Source organism: Pteropus vampyrus, unplaced genomic scaffold, assembly GCF_000151845.1.
Source record: "Pteropus vampyrus isolate Shadow unplaced genomic scaffold, Pvam_2.0 Scaffold236, whole genome shotgun sequence".
Taxonomy (NCBI): Eukaryota; Metazoa; Chordata; class Mammalia; order Chiroptera; family Pteropodidae; genus Pteropus; species Pteropus vampyrus.
The window spans coordinates 1,120,551-1,146,075 of NW_011889017.1; the positions used below are offsets into that span (position 1 = coordinate 1,120,551).

The 25,525-nt window shown below is 34.7% G+C and overlaps 1 protein-coding gene across 1 annotated transcript in view; it reads left to right on the forward strand.

Moving 5' to 3' along the window:
• Window positions 1-24,720, forward strand: part of MYO16 (myosin XVI) — a 494,098-nt gene extending 469,378 nt beyond the window's left edge. The window contains exon 35 of the mRNA XM_023519764.1: window positions 23,232-24,720. Within this exon, the coding sequence (XP_023375532.1) occupies window positions 23,232-23,459 (228 nt within the window). The 3' untranslated portion in view covers window positions 23,460-24,720. The remainder of the gene's footprint in view (window positions 1-23,231) is intronic.
• The last annotated feature ends 805 nt before the right edge of the window (window positions 24,721-25,525 follow it).

The window sequence follows — 25,525 nt, forward strand, 5'->3', positions numbered from 1 at the left end:
TTTTTTCAAAGAAATGGAAAACCAGACTCATTTTCTTCCATGCAAAAGTGTGGGCATTCTCATGGTAGGACACATTCCTCACTGCTGAGAAGCTATACAAGTTATGTGAAACTATGTATTTAATGGCCACAGGTCTATGAGCATAAATGCCTCTTGTGTGACATTTATAGAGGAAATATGGACACATACAAGCATATTGCATTGTAGATTTTCTACTAATGCAGCTGAATAGGAATTCTATAAAATTAGTTCTTGGACTGATTGAGCATGCATTCGTGAAATTAAATGGTTGACTAAAAATTTAATAATACCTCTTTGAGAATATCTATATTTTAATTAGCATCAGTGATTTTAATAAAATATCTTTAAGGAAGATAAAAATGCATGGGCATTATCGTGGATAAAGAAAACAGTAAATAGATTTAGTAATTTGCCAAAGACCATAGGTAAAATTCAGTCCACAGCTCGAATGGATGTCAAGATTATATATCCTCTTTAGAGAATGAACTTACAATAACCCATTAGAAGGAATGCAAGAATCATTCAACTTTTACATAAAATTTAAAGAATTTTTGGTTCAAAACAAAAATCTAAGTAGCCACGTTATTTATGATTCGTTTTTTTAGCTGCCAGTCACATATTTCTCACCTGCCACAGTGAAAATATAAGGGGAGAAACTCCCTCTTCCTCCTTCCTTTGACAGCTAGACAAACACATGAGTTGGGCTCAGTCAATCTATATCACCCGTGGATTATGGAGGGAGAGACATAATGGAAAAGACAGAATAGACGTTGCCATGGGATGAGGTAGCCCATCTAGCAGTCGTGGCTCCTTCCAGCGGCTGCAGATGTCCGTCAGTGTATGTCTGTTGCAGCCACTGCAACCACCTTGGTTTGTCCCATTTGCCTCATCTTTCCTTCTAACTTCTTGTCATTGTTTCTCCTTCCAGTAAAACTTTTACCTATTAAGATGTCCAGATTTAGTTACCGCTGCTTGCAAATAAGAATTTTGACTGACACACTAATCTGATTTTATCTTTATTATCCATAAAATTTACTTTGTATCCAAACACTTGTCTTTTACATAACGCATACAAACTTTTTTCTTGATATATGCATAAAACATTTTCTGATGGGGTAGCACCTCAATAGGTAGTAGTTGTTTCTTTCTTCAAGGTACAGAAGATAGAAAATATAGTTTCTATTCTATAATTGCATAATTTTTACTTGCAAAAAAATGTTTTCCATAAAATTAGGAAAAATTAATTTTATTTAAAATATTTGAAAATAGTGAAAAGTGAGACATTAGCTTGAATATGGCTGTGTTCATTTATACTCCTTATATAGAAGGCTTGGTAGGTCTACGCTGTGGACCAAGATAAAATATTCATATCTTTCTAAAGCACTTGGCATGAATTAAGCCAACAGTGTATGTGTGACATCATGGAATTCCGTAAACTGGCCCTGGAAAGGGCTTTTGTGGCACATCCAGTATCAAATCTGAAATTTCATAAGTTATAGAAACTACTTCAGATTGTTTTTAGAATTAGACAGCATTTATAAAAATATGTCATTTATCTACTTGCCATGTTATAAGGTATAAAATGTATATTTTTTTGATTGTGCCATTTGACATGATGCATTCCTTTAAAAGTAACTCAGTGGTGAAAGACTAAGCAGTGAATGAAATACTGAGGACATTTTCCAATCAAGAATGGCTTCTTAGCTTTTTTGTTGTTGTTGTTGTTGTAATTGTAATCCTCTGCTTACTCAGAAGGCCAGGTAACCTGACACAGGATGCCCACGGATTATAAATAGAGCAAAAGCATGAGCAGCTCAGGATGGGTGTCCTGAAGACAGGAGGGTACCAGATGAGGCTGGATAAAATAAATGCTTAGTGCTTGCCCTTGGCATAAAATTGCTAGTTACACGTCTATTTAGGGGTCCACACTTGACATTGAAAAATGAGATGTTTTCTTTTTTCGTTTAAGCATAGTTTATTGTATTTACATTCTCATTTTAACATTACCAACTTTCACTTTATGGTATTTTATTCTTCTCAGCTCTCTATTCTCCATAGTAATATTGTATGGTTATGATATTTGATTTTCATTATGGGCATTTATCATATTTCTTGCCAAACTTTTAAAATATTCTTTTGTTTTTTTAACAAGCACAAAATTTTTTATTAATATCTGTCATATTTAAATATTTATTGTAAGAAATCATTAATGGTGTCTGATAAAATAGTGGCAATCCAGCGCCCGAGAGCTTAGTGTATATTTAGCCCACTCCCAACACAGCTGTCAATGAAAGCCATAATATAATCAATATGCAATTGATCCACATCAAGAAAGAAATTGTTATGTGGTTTGTTTTACTGAATGATCAAAGAAACCTTTTTGTAATGTTACATATCAACGAAATGAGGAATTGCAGGGCACTAAATAAACCCAGTGCTGTCTTTCTATATTCATTTTATTTGTCACATGGACTGCTTTGAAATATATTGTGTCATGGAAAAGAAAGTATATTCGAAAAAATAACTAAATGTAGATACATTTAATTTAATCATTAAGGGGTAATTCTAAAGCACATGGTAGGAAATAAAAATTAGATAAGCACTTCAAAAGAAAATATGTATGAATTTCATTTATAATCTACAAACAGAAGATCTAGCTTAGGAAACTCTCATAAACCTGAGTTTTCCGGGAATGAGTATGCACCACTCATGACTTTCATATTATGTGCAAGAGATAAAGGCAGTAATTTAATTTGATGGTATGAGTTAAATAGCAGCATTTTCAACATTAAAGGGACATATCCTGTAAAATATATAGAAACTTGGAAAATAAAAAAAAAGACCAATTCCTATATTTTGTATTTTTTCCTTTATAAAATTACAGCATGTGTATATCCCAAATGTATTCAAATGCATAGAGTTTTCCTGATGAAGACATTGACTGTAATCAATGAGGAGAATTCAATCGTAAGAAATATTAAAAGAATAAGAGATCAGAATTGTGACTATGTTTTTAAAGAGGAAAAAGGTCTTAGATATCTCTGCAGGCTCACCTTCCAGACGGGAAAGCTGCAGTTAGCCAACACTATTACATAAGGGAGGGAGTGACAATGCAACTGAGATAATGGAGTTAATTTTAAATTCTAGTTAACTTAGACTTTCAATATTAATTTGATTTATTTTTTTAAATTAAAGAAAGAAAAGAAAAATAGCAGGTATGAGTTCCATATCTGTTATTTAACATGTGGTTCTAGAAAGTAGTAATTATTTTTCAGATTGATTAAAAAGAATATATGTCAAGCATGCTGCCTGCAATATAATAAGTGCTCAAAAAGTGTTTGGTATTGTTATCATAGTATTTCTTTTTTTTCAAGGTCATTATTCTGAACATCAATTCTGACTCTAAAAGAATAGACACTACCTAAAATACGTAAGCAATTAGACTGAATCAGCAGGATCCAACACTTACCTGGAATTTTGATACAGAATGTCATGTTCGTGATTTTCAAAAACATTTTGTTATGGTATATTATAAACTTAGGGGAAAAAGTGACAGTGATTAGTAAAACGCTGAACTTCAGTAAATCTTAACATTTTGCTATATTTGTTCTGGCACCATATTTCTAGAGAAATATATATTCCAGGTCCTGATCCCATTCCTGCCTGCTGCACTGAGACGAATCCCACCGTGAAGTCAGTGCATAAGCCTCCATTCATAATTGCACTTTCAGAGTTTGTCATTTAGGCTTAATTTGTTCTAGAACCCACTTGTTCATCTTTCTAGTCGTCCAGGGTATCCATAGAATTCTCCTACAATACTGTATTGCAAATTAATCTATTTTTTCCTATCGGCCTTCTTCACTGTGCAACTTTCACATCTGTACATAGTAACTGGCAATATGACAGTGTGGATGATCTTAGCCTTGGTCTCTAATGACACATCTTTGCTCTTGGTGATCTTTCCCACTTCTTCCAAGTCTTGGCCTTCTCTTGATTTCTTGCCTGCAGTCTCCCTTTGAATTGATGATTTAACCAAGGTAAGCAAAATCTTTAACAATTTTGGTATCATTTTCTGTGTTAAACTTTTGTACTTCTTGTGTAGCCATGATTTTTGTCCTCTTAACCTTCAAATATGATCCTGCTTTCTCACTTTCTTTTTTCACTTTCGTCAGAAGCTGTTTCAAATCATTGCTACTTTCTGCCAGTAAGAGTGTCTTCTGTATATCTTAAGTTATTGATATTTCTTCCAACAATTTTCACTCTTTCCCACTGAGTTTAGCTTATTTTTTCATATGATATGTCCTATGTACAGATTAAACAAATAGGGAGATAAAATGCACACTTGTCTGATACCTTTCCCTGTAGGAAACCATTTAGTCTCTCCATATTCTGTCCTGACAGTGACTACCCACTATATAGGTTTACTCATCAGGACAATCAAGGGCAGAAGCACAACCATTTTTTTCAGAGTAACCCAAGGTTTTCATTGTCCATGCAGTCAAAAGCTTTACTGTAGTCTATAAATCACAGCCTAACCTTCTGAAAGTCTTTGGAGCACCCAGTATCCAGCATATATTTACAACTAGAATCCAGCTTGAACATCCATGTTACTTGCACGGGAAACTAGAGCCATGGCCCTATAGTTACTGCACTCCCTGGCATCTCCTTTCTTGAAAATTGGGATGTATATTGAATGCATGTAGGTCATTGTTTTGTTGCCATATTTGTTGTTCTATTCTTGTTAGAATTTTGACAGATTCAGTCTCTGTGGTTTGAAATAATTCTATTGGTATCCCATGTACTTCTGGTGATTTATTTTTTCCCAATAGTTTCAGGGCAGTTTTCATTTCACTTTCTATAATTACAGGTTCTTCCTCATAGGAATCTTTTTCAAAGATATCTGTCATCCTTTTGTCTCTTCTGTATAGATCTTCGGGATTCTGTTTCTACCTTCCCTTTATTTTCTCTTGGTCAGATGGTGTGCTTCCCTATTGGTTGTTCAGCATTCCTAGTCTAGGTTTGAATTTCTCTTTTATTTTCTTGAATCTTCTGTAGCAGTCTCTTCTTGTTTTTCTTTTCTACCTCCTTACATTAACTATTGTAATTGTGCTCTTTATCTTCACATGATAGTCATTGAAAAGCTATGTTCAGGATTCTAACTTTGTTTATATCACCTTTTACTTTTGCCTCTCACCTGTCTTTGACAAATTTTAGCGTTTCTTCTGTCATCTGTCTAAATTTTTCTTTCCTTTATACTTCCAGCATTGTCTATTTGCATTCATTCCTAGTATTATTTCTAGTTTCGGTCCCAGTTCTTCTATTTCTTGGTCATTTAAGTTTAGCTGTGCAAATCTGTCTTTATGTGGAGTTTAAATCCATCAGGAATGTTATTAGCATTAGATTTGGGCACTACATTTCTTTCAGTGCTCTTCTTCAGCGTTACTCTAATGTTTGATATTAACAGTTTGTGGGCATTACCACAATCTGCTCCAGGTCTTGTTTTGGCAGAGAGAATACATCTTCTCTATCTCCTGCTTCCAAATACATAGTCTATTTTGATTTCTATTGGACATCTGGTAACTTGGCCATCATGTATATAGTCATCTGTTCGGTTGTTTGAAGCATGCGTTTGTGATGGACAAGTTGTTGACTTCACAGAAATCCACGAGCCAATCTCCTGCTTCATTCCTGACCCCTTGCCCAAATTTTCTGACAACATTCAATTCTGCTTTATTTCCTACTTTTGCATTCCTATCACCTATAATTGTCAGCATGCCTTGTTTTGGTATATGATCGATTTCTTCTTAAATACTTGCATAAAAGCTTTCTGTTTCATCTTCTTCAGCCTCTGTAGTTGGCATATAGACTTGAGTAATGATTAAGTTAATAGGTTTTCCTAGAAATCTGATTGATATTATTCAGACTGACCTTGTATTGTAACCCCTAACTGCCTGTGCTACATCTTGCCTCCATATTAAAGCCATTCTCTGTTTCTTCCAAGTTTCTCACTGCCAGAGTAGAACACTTTGTGTTTGCCTGACTGGGAATGTCCCATTCCAGTCCATTTTAGCTTCCTAACAACAAGCACTACAATGTTTAGATGTTCCCCTTCTTGCTTTACGGTCTTCAGTTTACCTTGCTTTGTGCTGCTTAGGTTCCACGTTCAATTGTACGTGTGGTGCAGCATTGCGTTGTCTTTTTGCCTTGGTGCACCTCGACAGTCTTCTGCCTTTGGTCTAGTTACGTCATTGGCCACAAGGCTATTAGTACTTGTTCTCTGCTCTTCCCCAATAACTGGGGGAAAAAAAGGATAAGAAAAGAAAACGCAGCAGTGGTTTACCATTGCCTTCTGCTGCATGTGCACTGTGTGCTTCCAAACCACACACGCTTGGGTCCATGGTGCTACAATCACCAAATGCCTACGAAATGTTCCTTTTAACTTCCATTATTGAGTTTTACTTTATAGTTGTCACACACATTACATTTAGATACATTGAATGTGTTCTCTCAAAGTTATAACTTTAAGTTCAATAGTCATACATGTTTTAGACAACTTTAGTGGAGAAAAATCATCTTCTCTATGACCCCATGACTTAACATTTTGGTGGCTCTCTTTCATTCCTGGAGATGTTTCCTTCCACTATCATTCACTTCACCCAGAAGAACCTCCTTTAGCATTTCATTCTCAGAAGGTCTAAAAATTCTTTTTGTTTTCTTTAATCTGAGCATGTCCTGTTTCTGCTTTCGTTCTCCAAGTTTTGATTCCCTCAACAAATCACTTGTTTTTGTTTACTTTTCTGAGTGTTCAGATTGCTGTTTGTATATTTTATCCAAAGTTTTAGTTATAATCAATGAGAGAAATAGGATGTAGTGAGCTTACTTCATCTTAGCCCAGCCTATGTATTTATCACACATAAATTTATTATGCTAATGTAGTCAAATTGATTGATTCTTAACCTTATGGGTTGTGCTTTCCTTATCCTATTCAAGAAAATCTTTCTTATTAAGGGAAAAAAAAAGAAAAATATCTCTTACTCTGTTGCTATAAAGATATCTTTCTAGATATATTTTAAGATACATGTATATAGTTTAGGTTTGTTTTTTACATTTAGGACTTTAAGCTACTTGGAATTTGTTTTTTGAGAATAGCGTAAATTAGCAATGTAATTTTATATTTTTTGTGCTGATAATTGTTCCATGCCTTATACTAAATAATACCATACTGTTGACTTCCTCCTAATGCTGAGTACATTGCCAGAAGTGGACTTTTCTCCACGTTTATCTCTGGCTTTAATATTACTGTTCTTTAATATTACTTTTCTTGATAGAATTCCTTGAGCACCCTTGCCAAGCAAAGTAGTTTCCGCTATAAATTGATTCCTGAAATTCTGTAATGCAAATCTCTTTTATATAACTTATTTTGTTGTATTATAATCATGTGTGTTTGTAGACCCGAACAGACTTTTAAGCATATAGAGAACGCACTAATGCATCTTAATCATTTTTATATTCCAAAAACAAAGCACTTAATAAAATTGTCAGCTCTACGTAATTCTCAACCAGCAGCAGCCTCAGAAGAATTAAAAGAAACAGACTGATGAATTATTTCCTAACTTCATCAAATATTTTAATTCACCTTCATGTTAAAAATGTACCAGTAGACTTGGTAAGTAGGATTACAGGCAGTTGCATCACTGACCGGAGGATATTAATGTCACATTTTATATGGTAATTAGGTTCTGAAGTTGACAAGTAATGTGAAAGTCACAATAAAAAATGATTGATTTTGGAAGATCCCTTATATTGCTCATGGGGAATAATATGCATGGTTTTAATGTATATAACTAATTGTTATATTATATGTATGGATTTATGCATAGTACATAAGAATGTAAAGTATATAATAATACACGTATAGAATTTTGAATTCTAAGAAAGTGGATTGAATACAATTGAATTTCAGATGTTCATTTATTCAGTTATTCAACCAATATTATTGAGGATCTACTTGTGCCAGGCACAGATCTAGGCATTTGGGATACCTTGGTCTATAAAACAAACACCCTTGCCCTCATGGAAGTTAAATTCTAGCATGGGAGATCAAACAAAAAGTAATTAAATAAAATGCATAGTATTTTTTTTCCAATTACATTTGACATTCAATATTATTTTATATTAGTTTCAGCACAGTGGTTAGACATTTATATAATTTATGAAATGATCCCCCGATTAGTCCAGTACCCATCTGGCATTATACATAGTTATTATAATATTATTGACTATATTTCTTATGTTGTACTTTATAACCCCATTACCATTTTATAGCTACCAATTTGTACTTCTTAATCCCTTTACCTTTTAAATGTATAATATTCTTAAAAGTAATACAGCAGTCCTTTCTTATTTGTGATTTAGGTCACCCACAGTCAACTGCATTTCAAAAATTTTAAATGGAAAATTCTAGAAATAAACAATTTATAAGTTTTAAATATCATGCTGTTTCTGAGTAACACAATGAAATTTCGCGCTCTCCCACCCAGTGCCGCCTGCGATGTGAATCATCCCGCCCCGTTAGTCACTTAATAGCCCTCTCAGTTATCAGATCAACTGTCATAGTATCTAAGTGCTTGTGTTCAAGTAATCCTTATTTTACTTAATTACAGCCCCCAACGTGCAAGAATAATGATGCTGGCAAGAATAACGATGCCGGCAACTCCAATGTGCCAAAAAAAGCTGTAAAGTGCTTGTTAGCTCTATCCACGGTTTCTGGCATCTATTCGGAGCCTTGGAATGTATCTCCCATAGACGGATGAAGGGGTTATGTAAAAATATTTTTTAAAAACTAAAACAGGATAGGTAGGGGACTAGGAGTGACCAGAATGATGTGGAGGAGGGTTGAGTTATGATTTTAAATCAGGTTGTCAAAAAACTTCATTGAGCAAACATAAAGTAAGGAATTCAGAAAGTTAGTTGACATCAAAGGAAAGCATTTCAGGTTCGGGAACAGTAAAGGCCCTGGAACAGAAGCATGTCCGAATCATAAGATGACCAGAGTGGCTAGTGCGGAGTAATTCCACATATTAATAGATGTTGAAATGAAGAGAAGTTGAAATTACCATTAATCATAAAATGTTAATTCAAGAAAAGGGGTCCTTTTAAGTTATAAACTACATATCAATTATGACTATATTGTATTATCTTCAAAATCATTTACCATTTTTAGAAACTTTAGTTTGCTTAGAATACAAGTAAAGGGTAAATATTTGCCCTTTTTGTAAGTGGAAAATATGAGACGAATAGCTCTATAACTGCTCGAGGTAACAGAGAACTAACTGGGAGGGAGACATCTGGGCACTTGGGCCCCACATTCTGTTACTTGTTTAGTGTAGTGCCTTTTTTTCCATTGTGCTCAAACATAATCAGGTAACAATGATGACGGCATTTATTTTTTGACTTTAGGAAACCTTGAGACCTGATTCTTCTCTGATCTCTATGATTATATTATTATTTGAAACTTTCATTTTGTATTTCTGACTCTGTCAGAAATAGGTTCTAAAAAAAAAAGAACTGTGACATTGCAAAGAAATGTCATGAAGTCAATGATATAAAAAGCCTAGATTTTGAAGCCCAAGTGGATTTAAATTAATGTTATACACTCGTAGGTGATTTTTATTATCTATTTTTAGAATGAAGCTTTGATTAAAAAGATTTGCTCTTATATGTTGCCTACTTTGGCAATCTTCTCTTTTCCTTCTTAATCTTTCCTAAAATATGCCTTCCTTTCCCTATTTTTCCCTAGCATTATACCTGCATGATTTACCATGACTATATCTTAAGGACACTGTAATTGACTCCCCAGGATCACAGTGGCAGACACTGTGCCCACCAAATTCATTTCTTTTTAAGCACATAGTTAGACTACATTTCCCAGCCTGCCTTGTGATTAGGAGTAGTCATATTAACTGAGATCTAGCCAGTGAAATGGATGTGATCCACCTCCAAACTTAACCCATGCAAACCTCCCTTTGCCTATGAATATTCTATGTCCTTTCTTATCCAAAAGCCGGATATAGAATACTCCATGACCCAAGAGTACGCAAAGTACACTCATGACAACATGCAAGATAATCCACTGATCAGAAACACACACCCATTTTGGCCTTAATATGAACAATATACTTCCGTGTGAAGCCACTAGTATTTGTGGTCTGCCTGTTATAGCATCTTGGGTAACACTGACACCCTTCAACATTTATTTGGTTTAATATTTTACATGTTTTACATGTTTAATGTTTTAATGTTTTACATGCTGCTGAGCGTTATTATTTATAATACTTAACTAAGTTTAGCCTCCATTATTTAGCCATCCTTATTCTTTAAAATAATAAAAATTGTGCCTGTTTATATCTTCTGATGATAAAATTATTGGAATATTGATTATCAGATATTTTAATACAAAATAATGATCAATGGTGCTCCCAACAAGTTACACATATATATAAAACTAAAGCTTGTAACTCATTAACAACTAGTCTCTCAGAAATTTCTAAGAATCGATGGACTTAATTTTCTCCAGGGACAAAGTTAGTTCTCTATAACAAGTTAATATTTTTAGAAACTTTTTGATTGAATGATTATAAAATATTGTCTCTCTTATCTCTAGTTCCGAAGTAGATGACTCTAAATGGTAACTATAATTTGGAGGGAAAATCAAGGTTGATGACAGAGGGGATACTTTCCCTCATGCAGTAAATTCCATGGCCAGTAGAGTTGCTAAACTATGCTCCTTTCCTAATTATAGCTGTTTTTTTTAAATCTTTTTGGATTAGGTTAATAGTTTTGTTTTTTTTTTTTTTTAATTGAGTTTAATACAATGGTTTTCTTCATTCTTATTTAATTTAACACCATAACATACAGATTGTGGTTCTTTCCAGAAAAAAAAAAATGTCTTGAAGAATGAATAACTTAACAGGTAAAACTGTGTCTTACAGAACAATGCAAATTAAGATACTGGCTAATCCAACAAGCGAGGAAAGACTTGTTCACAGCTCTATTGTTAGTTCAAAGCCAGCTCTCAAGTTGTTCACCACATTGCACTGTGTTTTTCTCTTTTCTTTTTTGTAACTGTAAATGCAGACATGCACAAAAGTATGAACATCATTACTTATACCACACAACCCAAATGTCCTTTCTCCTTTTTGCATCCTACTCATCCTTTTAATCCAAAAGAAAATCCCACAGCCTAATATGAATTTCTTGGCCATATTGCCTTTGAAATGAGTCATGTCTCCTCTATATCCCAACAACAGTAATTATGTATATAATTTATTAGTCAATTAATGCTGTGCTTCATTGTGACATTTTTGCTTTCATGTCCTATTTAAGCATTTATTCATTTAATTCTTTATGTATGTATGTCTCATTGCTCAATTTGAACAAATGCTTCTTGCAGGAGGAGGTCATATTGTGTGATTCTAAGTCCTGTAGAACTCATCATAGCACCTTCCATTTTATAATCATTTAAAGTACATATCTTCATTGATTAGCAGACAAAGAAAACAACTTTGAGGGCAATGTAATTAGTACCTAAGAAGATCAACTAAACTGAATGTATTTAAGTTTGTGTCTGACTCTACCACTTACTAGCTAAGTGAATTTGAGCTTTAAAGATGAATTTCAGCATCTGTGAAATAACCTGCTTATTTCACATAGTTATGAGAATCTATTAGAATAATATGTGAAAATGCTTCAAGAATATAAAACAGTATCATGAAGATGACGTTTGGAAATGGGCTTTAGAAATTCAGAGGATTATATCTTTAGATGTACGAATAGGACTGTTGTACAGAAGATAAATAAAATCACAAAGTACGTTTTCAGTGCATCAGATTGGGCTGACATATAGAGTCTAGGTAAAAATAGATGATGATGAAGCTGGAATCATTGATGTGGCCAGAAAATATAGGACTTTATGTAATATGCTAAGGTATGTGGACTTGATTGTTTAGACTAAGGCGAGGCAGCAGCATTGAAGATTTTTGAATGAGAAAATTATATGAACAGATTTATTTTTTATAGAGAAAATTTAGTAGATTAATTTTCCTCAGTAATATCTCCTGGTGTTTGCAGTGAGTCTCCCTTATAATTTCAAGAAAAATATTTTAAAAGGAATTATAATACTCTTATTTTCTATGTTTCTAATAAAATAGATTTATGTTTTTCTATATAGTCCCTGGATTTGCACCCCATTACTATAATATGTCATTACTATAAGCATACTCTAAATATATGTTATCAATTTTTGCTACAATCTACTAGTCACTTATACTGCCATGTTTTTTAAATAAATTGAGATAAGAGACCAGAGCTCATACAAAATTCATATCCTGAAATGTCACAAATTAATTATATTGCATCATGTGCTGTGTAATCATAAATTTCTACTTTATAACTTTCCATTAATAGAAAGAAACGTATTTATTCATCAGAGTCTATTTTTATTCATAGTTATATACTTAAAATCAGCTGCAAAATGCAAATAAATGTCCATTTAAATTATATTAAATGTGTTCCAATATAATATTACTTCTTATAAAAGTAAAGAACAGAAGTTATTATTTTAAAGAAATCAATAGGTACAGATAACATGAAAAATTAGAATTCTGTCTCCTCTCCTTCACTGTTGGTTGTCCAAATATAGCTACTCTACTCTTATTTCCAATAGAACTTGCAACAAACCTTATGAGGGATATTTTTCCCTTTATTTAACCCTTGGCAACAAAAGGAACAAAATAACAAGAATGGAGCTTAATTGGACTGCTGTATAAATGACTTTTTCTAAATTAGTAAGAATCAACTCTTCTCTGTCTAAACCAGAAATGCTATTTTCACTTTCAAATCATTATCTTGATTTTTTTGGAAGTATGGAAATATACAACCCTTTAATTAAAGACGCTTTTGAATCACATTTTATTTTATGCCACACCTTTAGGATGTATTTAGATAAACTTTGGTTTTACAAATTGTTATTTTCAAGTTTTATTTTTTAACATTTTCCCTCCAACATCTTGTTAGCATCAGTGGAAATGAGATTTGCATTTGAAACACTAACATTCACTATTTGGTCAGCCAAGATGTTGCCTTCTTTTAATTTCCATAAATGTCAGTAAATGCCTCTTTTCACCTTTGGGTGAATAGTCAATAGAAAAATCAATTTTGTGACAAATGAACAGCAACATCATTTTACATATGAATTATTTAACAAAGCCTATTTTTATCCTAGAGGGGAAAGACTTAAAATAAAAATCAGCAAATTATTAATTTTCATTTTTAATATTATTCATAGACATGCATATCCATGGGAAGTAAAGAAAATCTATATCTCATTTTAATTAGTTTATCTCATAGATCTCTATTAAAGACACTATAGACAACTATTAAAAATTAATAAATAAATATATAAGTAATAAACCTCATCAAGCCTTTAAAACATCATGCATTTCCCTCTAAGCTATGAGAGATTTAGTGGTTTTTAACCCCTGAAAATAAGTTAACTAATTATAAATGTCCCACTTCGGATGTAGAACATGAGTAAACTCAGTCTTTACATTTCTTGATCAAACTCTTAGCCATTAGAAAACATAAATACTTTAAAAATCCAGCTGAAGAAATGGAAACTAGATTCACATCTTGAACTGCTAAATATCAAATCAGCAAGATTTTCCCAATAACAGAATAAAAGCATTTTTTAACCCCCATACTGAGCTGTCAGGGTAGTAATCACCAGTATCTTAAGTAGCACTATTTTCTAAGGATTACTGTTTCAATGAAGGAATCTTGTCAAAAACCTGCTAAAAGGAAGGAATTTTGTTTGAGAATGAGTATCCTAGCCCTCAAGGAAATGAGTTTGGAACAGGATCATTTCTGTATCTGTTCACATGTGCTGCAAACTTGAAATGGGGTGTTAAGAGGCATGTCTATTTATTAAAGGTAGATGACTTAGCTTCTCCCTTCTGTAATCCTTCCTTAAGACTGAATGGAGAATATGAAACTATAGCTATGCAACAAAGGCCACATTTTAAGTGATCTAAACTGACGGAGGAGAGAGTGTAAATTAAAAATACCGACCTCCCATTAAGTGCAACCTACATGGTGGTGGGGTAGGGACGGACTTGGGTGATCCTACCTGGCCTCCAGTGGTTGTGGAGCGGGTCCTGTTGTAAGTTTTTTTGAGGGATCAGATTGTCCCAACTCCCAGTAAGCTGTGTCTCAGTGCTTTCTCATACTGAATCACAAGCGGTGCCTAAGTTCTGAAGCTTTCAGATCTCTTTCAAATGTTAAATTTAAAAATAAAAATCACATAATAATTTCTAATATGTTATTAGATTCTCCATCAACAAGTTTTGTTTTCAAAGACTGTTAAGCTGACAGATAGCATGTACCCTTTCTAGAAGCTTGGATTGTATACCTATTATAAAGTAAAACCATTTTTTTTCCATGCCATCTAAATATAATAATTGTGGGCATAAGATGTCTTAGTCTTTTCAGGTTGTTGTAACAAAGTACCACAGACCAGGTGGCTTATAAACAGCAGAAATTCATTTCTCACAGTTCTGAAGGCTAGTATTCAGCATGATCCAATGAGGGTGGTTTTCCAGGTCACAGACTTGTCACTGAGTCCTCGCATGGCAAAAGTGGCAAGGAAGCCCTGAGAGATTTCTTCTATAAGAGCACTAATCCCATTCATGAGGGTTCCACCCTTATCACCTAAATCACTTTCCAGAGGGCCCCACCTCCTAATGCCATTACACTGAGCTTTAGGATTCCAATATGTGAATTTGGGGGAACACAAACATTCAGACCATAGCATAGGATAAGCTTATTTGGTCGGTTAAGGCATTGCATTCTTTAGCCACCCTGAAAGTCTGTGGTAAGTCCCAGTCTATTCAGTGATCCCACTCAGCAGCCATTCAAACCCATCTGGGCATGTCTGAATCCAGAGTAACCGATGGGTCTGGGACCACCCACACCCTATGTGATTTCAGAGCAGCAGAACATTTTTAATAAGTTCCCAGGGCTTTGTAGCATTATCTGAATCTGTGAGATGTAAACTTAATCTCAAGTATGAGAATTTGTCCAGGGTCAGTCTGACATTTCTTAAAGGCATGCTATTCCTTTCCCTTTCGTGACTTTGATGGAGGTGAGGTACCCAGTTGCCTCTAAGTTTCCAAAAAAAAAATGAAATTACAAGTCTAATATACAGACATACCTCAGAGAGATTACAGGTTAGGTTCCAGACCACTGCAATAAAGCAATATCACAATAAAGCAAGTCACGCAAATTTTTTGGTTTCCCAGTGCACATAAAAGTTGTTTACACTATACTGTAGTCTATTAAAAGGTCAGTAGCATGTCTAAAAAAAAAAGAAATAAATAAAAACAGTGTACATACACACTATTTAAAAAATATTTTATTGCTAAAAAGTGCTAGCCATCATTTGAGCCAGTTGGGAAAAGTGGCACCTATAGACTTGCTCAACTCAGAGTTGCCACAAACCTTCAGTTTGTAAAAAAAAAAAATTATCTGTGGAGAGCAGTAAAGGGAAGTGCAATAAAATGTGGTATGCCTGTACTGTGATAACATTTGTTCCTTTTCTCGAACATGCATCCAGGCATTCATACATTAGCTCCATTTAAACCCTCTAAGTAAGTGCACCACATGCATTGTGCTGGGCAGAGATTAATTTACTCATTGTGGACTCTAAAGGACACCCATAGTCTTGTCAAGCAGTAACTAATTCTACCCACAGGGAATTCTACCCACATCAATCAGCATTTTTCTCACTTTCATAATATATATGACCCTTTTAAAATGAAAAAGAAATTGTTCTTGCCTTTGAATATTTCTTAAATTATTTTATTATAATGTTAATTAAGTATATGCATACATTGTTACCTAAAATCTCTTTATCCTTTTACCTCTCATTACATCTGTAAAGCCAAAGCAAATTTAAAAATTCAGTAGAACCTACAAAAGCAAAAAAAGATGAAATTCACATTTTATAATAAGCATGATCTTACTTAGCTGACATGAAAATACTGTTGAAAATATGAATATAATACTGACTCAGATTCCATGAACTTCAGTATGTTTCTACCACCTTATGCCATTGGTTTTACCCAAGACTCTATCACTTTTTATCTATTCGAACTACTGGGCAATTTACCCTACGCTGTCAAATCCATTACTTTTTTTCTTGGAGGAGAATAGAATGCCTTACTTACATATTTACTCTTTTCTCATTAACCTGTACAATATAAATAATATTACTTGTCAGTATGCTTGTAAATAAAATATAAAGTCAGAAAATAAAATCTCACTGAGTGTTAGCTTAAAAAGTAGATATTCAAATGATCTAAAGAATAATTACATTACTTTTAAAAAAATCTGTCTTAAAAATAAAAGTGTAAAAAACTTTAATGAAGAAATTGAGGACCTCAAAAAATACATATACAAATCTCAATATAAAAACATTTAACAGTTGTTTAAATTACTCAGTGAAGTATTTGTATACCTTTTTTATCTTACTCCTAAAATTTAAAAAACCTTTAGATCTTTCATCATTTTCTTCTTGTATAAGTTTTAATTTTAAATCATTTGTAAATCATAGTTATACCATAAATCCAATGTGTTGCTCAGTATTTGAAGCGCTTCTTATTAATAAGGAAAAAAACTATATTTATATAGGATCATAAATTGTAAGAAGTGCTTTCATTTAACAGTGTCTGATTGAGTCATCAGGGTAATTATAATTCAGAATGTTTAGAGATTTTCTCAAGGCAAAAAGCTAACAATGACAAAATTATATTAGCCCACGTTTACAGAGCACTCACTTTTAAGTAGCCCACATAGTTACTGATGTAATCCTTGCCCACTCATCCTTTTGAGGTAGATTATTACTGTAATCCCACTTTACAGATGAAAAAGCTGATAGACTTGCTCAAGGTTATACAACCATTTGGTGGCAAATTTAGTATTCCAATCCAGGCACTCTGACTCAGGAGTTTGAGTTTGTCAGCCATACCATCTGCTCAAACCAACCTCTAAGTCATCATAGATTTGTGATTCCCTATTAAAGATGAAGGTCGCTGTCATTACTGGCACTTGTCTACATCAAGCCCTGTGGAAACACCTCCTCCTGACTTTTCTTTCCCTCTTTTCCAACTAGTTGACCATCTCATTTTTCAAAATTTAAATGAAAAGTTATTGCCTCTTTGAAGTCTCTACAGACCCTTCCATAGAACTTCCTTTCCCAGGTAAATGATAAAAAAAGAAAAAGTTTGAAAAATAACCCCCCCTTTGTAGCTCACTCCATCTCTATGCCATGTGCAACACTTTAAGACACTTGTGTGATTTACATGTCTAAAAGATCTTTTAAAAGCAGGGCATTTGTCACATTCATAGAAGACAGAAGAAATACAATGTAGACTTCCAAAGTTTCATAGCTGTGGGATGCTTTTTACTTTTCCAGTTATAACACTTTCCTTCTGGTTCTGAAAGAAAATAATTTTGCATGTCAACACTATTATGTAAAACATGCCAGAAAATAAAACAAATGACTAGCTATCTGAAATGGTGACTTGGGGTGGAAATGTATCTTTTAAAGCCATGGAAAACAAGATTTAAGTTCAAACACACTAGTATGGCATCCTTGTTCTACAAACAAACTCGGATAAATGAGACCTGGTGTGAAGCCAGCTGACTCCAAGACCACATTGCTAGCAGCATCCCTAATCCCCAGAGTCATTTCTTATCTTTATGAAAAGAAATGGTTCCTTTTCAATATAAAAACTAAAATTCTTATTAGAAAACTATTATTACCTTTTTAATGGTAATATTTAATTTACTGTGAAATATTAAATAATAATAAGAGAACCTGTGAGGGTTTTTGTTATTAGCAATGGGACATGGAATTTTTAAAAATGGAGTAACATCGAGTTAGATATTTTTACAGTGCTGAGGAATATTGTAAATATTTTCTGTTGCTTATATATTATTTGACCGCCATTTAAGTAGGATTTATAGTTGTCTTTGTTTGCGATTCTAAAATATTAAAGCTGTTTCACTTTCTGTAACAAATATGATTCTTATGCCTCACAACCAAATAAATTGAATACATCTAAATAAAGCAGACATCATTAGTCAGGGCATACTATCCTCATCTTATGCTCTTCTATTTATTGTCTCTCAGATTGTAATTTTAAAATGCCCTCTGAACTTTACTGTATTGAAAGTAATGACCTATCATATGCAGAATTTTAACCTTCATTTAAGACAGAACAAGTGAAGATTCTTTGTTTTTGCTTTTTTTAAATGAAGATCAATACTATTAATATTTTAACATCTCATTTATGCCATTCTAGCAACTATCTTTATATATCTATTAGATTTTACTCAATATCTATTAATCTCCATAATAGAAAATAAAGTTCTAAAGTTCCATGGATCTCTCAATGAAAGGGTTTATCCTGAGCATTAGCTGATTATTGCAAACATCAGTCAAATTTTCGCTTATCAAGAAACCACAGAAAGCTCTTGGTTGTTGATTCTCTACTCAATACATTATTCAAGACATCAATATCCTCATTAAGAAAGTGCTTTCTAATGATTTGTGTATATAAGTTTCACCTTTTATAGTATACTTGGGAATTCAGATATTTTTAATAAACATTGAAATGCTTTGAAAAGATAGAGAGCATTTTATTTTTTTTTTCAGTGAAGCACTGAATTGGGGGCTTTGGGACATTTTATATCAAAATTTCTTTCCACAATTCTAGTTCATATGAATAGCCACTGAAAGTCACTCTCAGCGGATTGGCACTGCTTCTATGCAGTGACTAACTGTAAATCTGTTCCTATTATGAAGGTCCTAGTATATGTTTTTGGTCATTATGAAAAGCTGCTGAAAAGAGTTTAGGATTGAGAAGAATGGATATATTTTGTTCTTTGTATGAAGACAGAGTTGTACACTCACACCAACACGAAGATAAATCCAGCACATGTCATCAGGCCATGGAAGAGCAAAGCCAACTGCTGGGTAGAGATTTGAATTGTCTGTCTAGTAGTTATGCTTTACTCGGTTTTGTTAGGAGTCGGCCTCCATTTGTATATTCTTTTTATACCCTTCTTGCTTTTGCTTAGATTAATTGAATATTTATTATTTCACGTTTCCCTTATATTAACTTATTAATTATACATTATTTCACTAGTCCTTTGTAGTTTCACTAGAGAATAAAACATGCATCCTTGACTTATTACATGTTAACAGATTTTCTTACTTTTACCATATTCCTAATACTAGAACCTTAGAATCTCTAACTCCACGTAACCCCTCTTATAGTTATTGTTGGCATCCATTTTTGTTTTACATATAATTTAAAGTCTATGAGACATTGCAAGCATATAATTTGTATTTACTCGTGTTTAGTTCTGATGTCTCTATCTCTTAAACTTTCATTTTTTCATTTGGGATAATTTTCTTTCACTTTAAAAAATATATACACAAGACTTTTGATGGCCAATTTTCTCATTTTTGAATGTCTAAAAACATTTTTATTTTACTTTTAATTTTGAGGGCTTTTTTTTTTTTTTTTTTTGAGTATAGGATTCTAGGTTGAATTACTTTCTTTCAATACTTTAACCTGCAATTAGTTTTATGGCTTCCAGTGTTGCTGTTTAGAAGTCAGCTTTCACTCTCATTGTCCTTCCTTTGAAGGCAATGTGTCTTTTTCCTCTGGCTTTTTAAAGCTTTTTGTGTATATTTTCTTTGGCCTTTGGCATTTTTAATATCATCTGCCTTGTGTGTGTTTGTTTTGTTGATGATGGTGTCTGTGCTTATCTTTTGTGTGGTTTGCTGAGCTTCTGAAATGTTTGTATTGATGCTATTCACAAATTTTGGAAACATCTCTGAAGATTGGTTTGCTATATTCTTTATATCTCTTCTACTTCTGGTACTTTTTTTATGTTTACGTCTATCCCATCATTTCTTCTATTTGTCCATCTTTTTCTCTATTCTCTTAAACATTTAATCAGAGGTATTTTAAAATCTTTATCCACTAACTTTAAATCTGGGTCATCCGTGAATCTGTTTTGTCTTTTGATCTTTGATAAATTTTCTAGACTCCTTACATGAATAGTAATTTCTGATTGTACAGAATACATTGTGTGTAAACAAACTGTAGATGCTAAAGTAATGTTTGCTACCTAAAAGGCTTCCGCCATCCTCTGTTAGGAAGCAAAGGCAGGGGGAGATCATCTCTGATTGAGAACCTGTCAGATCTTTGTTCCTTGGCACTGAAACATTACAGTAGCTTCAGTTCTGCATTTTGGAGCTCCAGGCCCCACCTCCAGCCATGTGCCCCACTCAGTTTTAAAGCCTGAAAGTCTTGAAGATGAGACTAGTCAGGTGCTTGAGGCTATCATCTCTCCTGTTATTTTTTTTGCTTCTGAAGCATTTGTATCATTGTAGAAGATTCTACTTTACTTTTTATGAGCTTTTGGCCCAAGGCATTGCTTATTTATACAGTTGAAGAACTTAACAAATTTCCCTTTGGGAAAGTGGCCATGCATTTGAAGATCCTCAAGTTTCCAATTTGTGTCTTGAGTCCCATGCACCTGTAAAATATTGTATGGGTTTTTTTCTGTTCACTCAGAAAGTGTCTCCATCCAGAATTTTAATATCTCTAGTTCTCGGTTTTGCCAGAGTTTTACGATGTTTTAAAAATATGATTTTTATAATCAATCCATTTTTTATCATTTTTGTGATGGGAACAATAACTTGCCATGACCTACAATATCCTATGCAGAAGTAGAAGTTTTTGTTTTGTTTCTAAGTAGATCATTATGAAATTGTATTACTTAAGAAAGATGATATCTCAAGGCAGTTTGGGGGAAATAATCAACTGAGATTGTAGAGGTACCCTTCCATCAATTAAATATTCTTTCATAAAAATAAATTTAGTCACAGCATTTTTCAGAAGTTGCTATTATATGCTGAATATGTGCCAAGGAACATATATACAGATATTCAATATTCATAAAGTAAATGAGACTGAAGCTAAATGGAATCAACACTGCATACACTAGTGGAGAAAATAGAGGAACTAAAATATGTTAGTGAAGGAAACATACAGATTTCATTCAAATACTATTTAGAAAATGAAGAGAAATGAAGGTGGTACAGAGACCCTTGTCTTTAGCATATATCAGATCCTGGACAACAATTGTTAGGTAAATGATAGCAGTGTGAAGTAATAGTTAAGAAGTTAGACTGGCAAATTTCTTAACTTGTCTGTGTCTCAGTTTCTTCATCTATAAAATACTAATACTGCTTTATAGAGTTCTTAAGAGAATCACATGATTTAACATTTGTAAAGTGCTTAGAGAAGTATCTGGCACATATTTAGCACTCTAAATTGTTTATTAAATAAGTAATTTTTAGGTACACCCTCCACCCTGTTTTCTTGGCTCACTTCTCTGACAGTAAAGGCAACCTGACTTCCACAAGACCCTCCCAAACAGGAGAATGCCTCATTACCAGGTCCTGAAGTAACCTCCAGGCTAGAGAAAAATATCCTTTAAGTAGGACATGCTGCTTTAGCAGCAGCTCACTTTCTATTGATACCTGGAGATTTCTTCAGGGATTGGACAATCACAGTCCTGTTTTCCACACTTAGGTTTTTGTTTGTTTGTTTGTTTTTGTTTTTCTGGTTGCTTGTCAATTCAATTTGGGAAAATTCATTTTGCTGAAAATCAGCTCCAAAAACTTATGAGCTCTGGATATGGGTTTGACCTCCCTGCTTCTGTGTTTTAACACTACGTTTTCGACATTCTGCCCATCTTCTTGATTCTAGGCTTTAAAATTTTCTTCCTCGAGTAAACGAGTAAACCATAGGCTCGGGTACCCAGGTGAAGGTGTTGATTTTAGAATTGTCTATGGGTCACTGACTGCCCATGCTTTTTTCAAGTGTATGTTTCCACGTAAGAGCCAACCACTTGTGTCCTGCTTTGTTTTATTCTCTTTTGTTTTGATAAAGAAGAGGGAAGTGGCACTGGAACAAAGTAGGTGCTTTGGAAGGTGGGATGAGGCAACTAAATTTCTTCTAAATCCTTTCCAATATTCCCATTCTCATTTGTTGTCCATGTCCAGAATCTCATTTTTCAAATCAGCATATTCACTTTAGAATTAACAGATAAATTGGTTTCTACAATGTCCACTTGTTATAAATTGCTGGTTGCTGGCAAAAGAGGGAGCCCAATGCAATATAACCTGCAATATAACGAAGTACCCTAGCTGCATCGGGGGCAAGCTCAATCTCCAGGGTGTCTTTCTTCCAGTGCCCTAAGGAAGCTAGAGGAAGTAGCTAATACAAATGCGCATTTTGATGCTCTCCTGCAAAGGCCTCTAAAATTCCTATCTCTGTGGTCTCAAGGTCTGAGAGAGCACACAGCTGCTCGTTTAGGTCACTGCTTCGATTGACACAAAATCTGTGCACTGACACACCAGTGAGGTTGCAGGTGTCCTCCTCAAACACAGCTACTCTGCCTCCACTAAGCTCATTTGATATTTCAGAGGCTGTCCCTTGCCACACCTAACTCTTAAAACAGTTTTTATATTCCTGTGGTCCTCTGTTAACATTGACTATGAAATGGGCCTTCCTGAGTAGGGGGTCCATCCTTGAGTTAATACATGGTGGTCAGAATAGGATCACATTACCTTAAAAGATGTTGGCTAGTAACAGTGCACAGACGAAGTGGATCCTAGAATGGGGTGAAACCTGAGAAATCCAAAAACATCAGACAGAGTTACAACTGTAATAAATTAAATGAAGAAAAAGTACAGGGTGTCATAAGAATGTATATAATAATCGAAGGCAGAAGGCAAACGGACTTTTGATTCTTTATTGTGTCACTTGGAGGTAAATCACGTGTTAACCAGTGTACCAATCCTAAATATTTTGTTCTGCTTATCATCTTAACTCAACAGCCAATCTAGCTGGAGCCATTTGCTGAGTGCAAATGGAGGTTTTATAGGGAATGCTTGGTCCAGCCCTGATCCAGATCCTTGGCATCCAGGTGTTGCTATTTTATTTCTTGCTCATTCACAGTACATATTTGGTGCTACTCCTTTTTTCTCCTCTTTCCTCCCACAGGTAATCCATCAGCTGAGGCTCTCAGAGAATGAAAGTGTGGCCCTGCAGGAACTCCTGGACTGGAGGCGGAAGCTCTGCGAGGAAAGAGAAGACTGGCAGCAAATACTGCAGCACTCAGAGCCCAGAGCGCCTCCTCCGCCTCCTTGCAAAAAGCCGACTCTTCTAAAGAAGCCTGAAGGGGCCTCCTGCAGCAGGCTGCCTTCTGAGTTTTGGGACACTACCATTTGATGTGGTCCAAACTACTGACTCACAGGATAAAACTGCCTAGTGATTCCAGGCTGCATTGACAGAAGGCTGCCTCTGATACATGCTGGGTGCTCTCTCCACACATTTACACAGAAAAGCACAGGACAGAGAAGTTAAATACACAAGATTCCCTGTGTGTGTGTGTGTGTGTGTGTGTGTGTGTGTGTGTGTGTGTGTGTGTGTGTCCTTACTCATTCTACCGGAATACACTCTGATTTTCAGTCTCCATGGTATAGGGCTCTGCTACCCCCAGGTACTAAAGGAAGGCTGTGAAAAGTGTGGATGAGGTGGAAGAGGGAAGGAAGAGTGGTGGAGGAGAGGAAGGATCCACGTACACTATACACTTGTTTTTATATAGTCCGACCCCACGTTTATTGTACTCCAATCGTTTAATATAATACACTCTACAGGACATATGTTTTATTTCTTTGTAGGTGTTTGTGTTTTATTGGAATTACATACCTGAAAATTATTTACATGTTTATTACTGTTTTTTATAACTTTATGCAATTGGTGGTGCTCCCTTTCTTCAAAATACAGATTAAAAAAAATCATTTCTACATTTTTTTCTTTCACCTACCATTTTTTAACTGAAAATACCTAAAAATCTCAAGACTATGTTGTTGTTTTAGCTTTGCCAGTGTCAAGGCCCGCAAACATACAGACTGAGTCCTATGTTTGATATTTCATTCATTGATTAGGAGGCAGTTCCTTCCTATGCCCCGTATTTCTGGATATGTGGGGTTGTGAGCTACTTACTTAAATTTCATCTCCCAACTTCAGCGTAGGTTACAGGAAATTTTCCGTCACTCAACATGTATGGCTTCAAATTCATAGCTGGTAGAATGAAAGGGTCACATCCATTCAAAGGTCTTTACAGTACAAATAAGCACGCCGAGATTTACTGGTTCAAGCAGTATTGCTGCATCACAAGACAATTGTCCTCTCAGAGTTTCACTGCATGGCTCACCTACTGTATATCCTCAACCCTCCTGTAATGCAACTGCCTTGTTTATTGATGTGCTTCCGCTGGTGTTGGGAGGTTCTGAGCAGTGACATCAGATCATCGTGTCTTGCTACTTGGAACTTTTTATTCATACCAGCCTCTGAAAAGTTACTGTGCCAATAAAAGGGTACAACTATGTTCTTCTGTGGTTTTATGTATTTATTGTTGTTGTCTTCCATGAATGTTTTTGTTTCCTGATCAGAGAAGTAGGAGCAATTAAATGATCTCATTCATCCAGCCTCTTTTCATGTGTTATTTTCACAACATTTTGCAAGCTTAAGGTTCCAGTGGTTTGTTTTCAGATAAAGCTTTTAGATGTAATTATGTAGGCATATGTCAGTTTTAGGAATGATATGTTCATTATTTAGGAATAATAACAAGCCAACAGATCAAGAGATGGCTGCCACTAAGAAGACAATTTTTTTTGTATTCACAAATCCCACACTGTCCGGGGGAGGCTACATGAAGTACCTGGGTTGGTCAGGAGGCGGACAGAGTGAGGAAACTAGTGGGCTGAAGATATTTTCGTGGTTTCTTGGGAAGGAATGGGCGAAGCAGGGCATGTAGGCATGGAATGGATGAGTTCGAATAATTTTGGCCGTCCTTGGGGTTCAGAGGCTGAATCTGGTTATCTGGTACCTGGCCTTGGGCAGGGGGATAGTGCCCTGGAGAAACCAATAAAGAGGGTGGTTGGGCTGTGGGCTCTGGATTAGTCGGAGTTGCTTACTATCTCTAGGACTTGGCTAGCCTTGGGAGAGACAGACAGTTCCTCCAGGGTCAGCAAGTCCCAGATGTCAAAGCATAAGAATACAGAAAATAAAAGACATAGTTAATCCATGGTTAACTGGCAAATTACTGATGCCATCTGACAATCATAGGGAGGCATTCCGCCTAACCTCCAGCTTAACAACAACCAAGCCCCACAGTCTGTCTGCCTTTTTCCCCTCAATATCCCTGATGACTGACTTCCTAACTTTAGCCAATAAGCAACAGAAGAAGCCAACTTTCTTTCGTATACACAACTTCTTTAGCCATGGCTTGC